The 5,004-nt window shown below is 36.7% G+C and overlaps 1 protein-coding gene across 1 annotated transcript; it reads right to left on the bottom strand.

Annotated features, from left to right (window-relative positions):
• Positions 1 to 618: 618 nt before the first annotated feature.
• LOC113079964 (40S ribosomal protein S27-like) lies at positions 619 to 4,211 on the bottom strand. Its single transcript, XM_026252207.1, has 4 exons — positions 4,069 to 4,211; positions 3,361 to 3,469; positions 3,169 to 3,279; positions 619 to 858 (listed from the first exon to the last, which is right to left on the bottom strand). The coding sequence occupies exons 1-4, from the start codon at positions 4,072 to 4,074 to the stop codon at positions 830 to 832; spliced, it is 255 nt and encodes an 84-aa protein (XP_026107992.1). The 5' UTR covers positions 4,075 to 4,211; the 3' UTR covers positions 619 to 829.
• Positions 4,212 to 5,004: the final 793 nt, after the last annotated feature.

The following is a 5,004-nucleotide window of genomic DNA, read 5'->3' as shown; positions in this document are numbered from 1 at the left end:
AACGCTTTTTGAAAAGCTATTCAGAAATCTTAATGCATTTTTACTCTACGGTTTTTAAAAAGATATAAAAAAGTAAATTGTTTTATATAAAGATCTTCAGAGGGGCAATTTCATATAAAGCATGCAGGCTATTATCTAGTTCTATGATTTCTCAAATCTTAAGTGTTTGCTTCCATTCAGTGTTGGTCAAATTGAATACATGAAATTGAAACATTTTAATGTTTAGTTTTTGATAATTTCAGGTTTTTTCTTATTCCTTTTAGCAATATTACAATTCCCAATGAAACATATTAATCAGAAATGACACTACAATGATTTCAAGTATTTTACAAAAGAATCTGTTTCAAATAAATGCACTTTCTAAATCTTCTATTCATTAAAGAATCTTGAAAACCAATTCCCACTGAAACATTATGCAGAATAATAAAAGACTTGGTTTAAATTTCAAAATTCATAGTAATGGTTCCTTGTGCACCATTCCTGCAAATTTGAATATTGGTTTGATTATTTTCCTCAAAAAAGCTTTGAATAGTTGCACTACACACCGAGCAGTCAATAACTACACCATCCATGTGGATGAATCATGACAGTTTGAACAAAAAACTCATCACTGCATAATTGTAGCCCAAACATTTTATTGAGAGAGACAGAGAGAGAGACACTAGGTTGGAGGGTGTTTCCCGTCAGTTCTTCAGACCTCTGTGAGTGTTTGGTTGTATTTCTTCATCTCTTGCTTGAAATAATCAGGCTGCTGTCACTGAGGCCGGTCCGTATCCTTCCTCTCTCTCTCTCTCATTCCCTCTCTCCAAGGAAGCATCCAGAAAACATCTTAATGCTGCTTCCTTCTGAAGGAGCACCCTGGAAAAATGATAAAAAAAGAGAGGTCATTATGAGAAACAACAGCTGAGCTCATTGACCACAGAAGCATGAATAACTCCACACAGTGCCCTCAAACAACTGGAAAGATTGTTTTTGTACTTTACACACAAAGGTGAAGAGTTTCTGTGCCTCCAGTAGCAATACAAATTATTTCAAACAGATTTCTAAAACACTACTGCCATTAATTGGACAAAAAAAAAATCCCAAATTAACTCCATTCATTGGTTGAGCCAAATCTCAAATAAATAAGTCTAATAAACCTCTGATCAACAAAATAATAGAACTAAAAGTGTCTTATAGTTGTCAATGCATATTGAGCTGGGATAAAAGACATTTGAACATAGATGACTACACACTTCACCTTTAAATAGGCCAAAGCAATTATTTGCTTTCATCAACTGAACATTGCTTCTCGCACAAAACCACACAAATTTCATCAGAATTCAACCAAATAAAAAACTGGGAGGCTTGTGACTGTCCCATTAACTGCCAAGTAAATAATGTCAAGATCTAGAAAAGTATGAAAGACATCGCCAGAATAGTCCACCTGCCATCAATGGTTCAAACGTAACGTTATACTTTTTGTATGCGATGAAAACAAAAATAACGACTTTATTTAACAATTTGTCTCCTCTTTGTCTTTCCACATCAGTGTCACATAATTTTGGAGAACATCAGTTGAACGCAACCATTGCATGCTCTTACTGTGTCAGCCACAACACAAGGATGTTTTCTGTGTGCGTTTAGGCTTTGATTTGAACAAAAACAGCGCATCTGTGCAGCGCGGCCGACATAGAAGAGCATACCATGCTTGCGTTCAGCAGATGTTCTCCAAAATGGTGCTAAGCTGATGTGGAGAGACATCGAGGAGATGACTTGTTGAATAAAGTGGTGATTTTGTATTTTCTTCGCATACAATACGTTTTTTTTATTCTTTTTTTTATTCTTGTTGCTACATAACGTTACGGATGAAACATTGATGGCAGATGGACTATCCTGACGATGTCTTTCATACTTTTCTAGATCTTGACATTGTTATTTACTTGGCAGTCAATGGGACAGTCACAAGCCTCCCGGTTTTCATCCAAAATAATCTTCATTTGTGTTCTGAAGATGAATGAAGCTTTTACTGGTTTGATACAGTTTGAGGACTGAATGTGTCATTTTGGGGTGGAGTAACCCTTTAAAGGTTTGGAAGAAATAAGAGACTACAATAAACTGCAGACCTATGGCAACAATGAATATAATATGAATATTCAGAAACAATATCCCGCACAACTGAATTACTGCAGTAATCACGGACAAAATCAACTTTATAAAGAATGACTAAAATCAGCATCTAAACTCACAATAATGACTGCAAACGGTGTCAAGCTCAATGAGAAATTATTTAAAACTGTCATTAATTGAAATCAGAGCAAAATAATGTTTGCACCAGTCAGGCTCTGCTAACTTAAAGGACTGAGTATATAGTTTATTTCAACAGCATTCACAATATAGTGCCAGTGTTAACCTACGTGGCATCATCACAGACCTTCCAGCATCAAAAGTACGACTCTGTGTATGCCAAGTCACTCATTTCCATTCAAATGACTTCACTAAATGACAGTAATTCACAGTATCCACAGTAAAACTACACCTCAAATCAGTCAACAAATAACACTGAGAACTCAAAGTCTGCATTTACAATGGTCAACTTGGATTATGCATAATTCCTTACATCCACAGCACATTTTTCAGGCATATGATCTGCTAAATCAAGCCTCTTGATATAATTATACAACATCTACAGTAAATAATAAAAAAACATTTATTCAAAGTGTATTTTGAATAATATTCTTACTACCTTATTACTAATAAAAACTATTATACTATAATAATAATTAATTTGTATTCAAATTATTTACAGAACAATAGAAAAATTAAAGTGTTATACTTGAAGCTACAGTATCAAAAATTTAAGATTTAGGGCATAGTATGAAAAAAGTTTATTTTAAATGCATTTCACACGGCTCACAGGTGTAAGTGCAGAAAATATGGAAATTCATATAAATACTGAAAAGAAAAAAAAATAACATTCCTGGTTCTTATAAAGCAATGCTGAACCCATTTTGGTTTAAATGCAGATCTACTCCAATTAATGTCAAACCTCATCACAACATTAGTATAATAACAGAAACCCTCATAACCTCAATAACGGTGATAACTAACAAAAAGCATATAATCTGATTTCTCCTTTCCACTGTTGCTCCTGAACATGTCTGAGTTTGAGCAGAAGCACTAACAAACCTTCGGTGAGCCGAGCTTTGCCTCCGGTGGGCTGACACAGCACAGTCGAGCAACCGACACAAAGCACGACTGTCTGCGCGTGACTGAACACCGTCGTGATCTTATAACATCCTGAAAGACAAGAGACACACACGATTACAAACATTCACACGGACCTGTCCAATAACCCAGAATCCTGCGACGGACACTCACCGGGACACTTGACATCCATGAAATAAGAATTGGGACACTGCACGAGCCGCTTCTTCTTGTGCGTCCTCTTCTCCTCCTCAGGCGTCGGATGCAGCAAGTCTTTTGCGAGCTATTCACACAAATGATTTTACATGAGAAAACTGCTATTAAACACCATCTGACCAGCAACTTCTCACAAACCCTGCATTCAAATATGGTGTGCTGCCTGGATTTTGTGCATTACAGTAGCATATGATATCGAAAAATATAATTTGGTAGACAGTTAACTGGGTTTTGAGAGAGCCTTGCAGAAGCCTCGAGTCTTGATCAGTTTCAGTTCATTCTGGCAACTCCAGAGAGCTGCATGCAATCATTTACAGCAATAAAGCAATTAGTAACTTACCTCAAATGTATGTTTTTAAATATTTAAGCGGGTTTAAAATTAAAAATTGATTGATATCAGACTATTTACACATAACGACTCTTAAACGTGCGTCACATTACAGTTAAACGTGCGTGTTTTGTTCTATGTGCGCCGCCATCTTCATACAGCGCGCTATAAAACCATTCGAGACTTCTCGCTGGTATTTAAGTTCATCTTCTAGTTCATGTGACAACTCTTATGTTATGGTCAGCTGTATGGATATGTTTGTTAAAGCGATATGATATCTAGGTCTTAATGTCATGTAATTGCGGTATGTCGGCATGTTTTTGCTCTCTGGTACTCACTGGCATGTTGGCGAAGATTTAGCCGCTGCCAGAAAGGAAGTTTCAGGCGGAAACAGACGCATATCATCATCACACGAGCGCGGACGTGAGCGGAAGTGCAACATCAGAGGTAGATCGGCGGACATGTTAGGAGAGGCAGGTGAGGTCAGTAACAGTCATCCAAAACTGGGGGGAAATAGTTTCATCTTAGAAAAAAAATACTTATTTTGGACTATTTTCACATACATAAATACATCTGTCTGAAAATAAAAAAGCGAGGAGAACAATATTTTGTTGTGTTCACTAAAAAAATTCCCCGTTAGCAATCCCCAGTCATTCATTCATTTACTTATGTAGGGAAGTCGTGGCCTATTGGTTAGAGGGTTGGACTCCCAATCGAAGGGTTGTGAGTCTCGGGCCGGACGGAATTGTGGGTGGGGGAGTGCATGTACAGTTCTCTCTCCACCTTCAATACCACGACTTAGGTGCCCTTGAGCAAGGCATCGAACCCCCAACTGCTCCCCGGGCGCCGCAGCATAAATGGCTGCCCACTGCTCCGTGTGTGTGTGTGTGTGTGTGTGTGTGTGTGAGTGTGTGTGCATTTCGGATGGGTTAAATGCAGAGCACAAATTCTGAGTATGGGTCACCATACTTGGCTGAATGTCACTTTACTTTCTTACTCATTATTTTTTTCTGATTTTGACTTTTTATCATCGTTGTTATAATGGGTTTTATTTTATTATTATTATTATTATTATTATGTAATTTATTTATTTATTTTTGGAAAACTTTTCTTGTTGCTGTTGTTTTTTATCTCTCCCCTTATGTTATTCTGATAGTTATAGGTAACTGTTAAAAATAGATAAAAAAATAAACATTAAAAGGTACAGAAACATGCTGGTTTAAAATGCTTCCTAACAGCATCTATTTTAAAATGATCTTTATTTTGATATCAAT

This window comes from Carassius auratus, unplaced genomic scaffold, assembly GCF_003368295.1.
Source record: "Carassius auratus strain Wakin unplaced genomic scaffold, ASM336829v1 scaf_tig00029946, whole genome shotgun sequence".
Classification (NCBI taxonomy): domain Eukaryota; kingdom Metazoa; phylum Chordata; class Actinopteri; order Cypriniformes; family Cyprinidae; genus Carassius; species Carassius auratus.
This window is presented reverse-complemented; position numbering and strand designations above follow the sequence as displayed.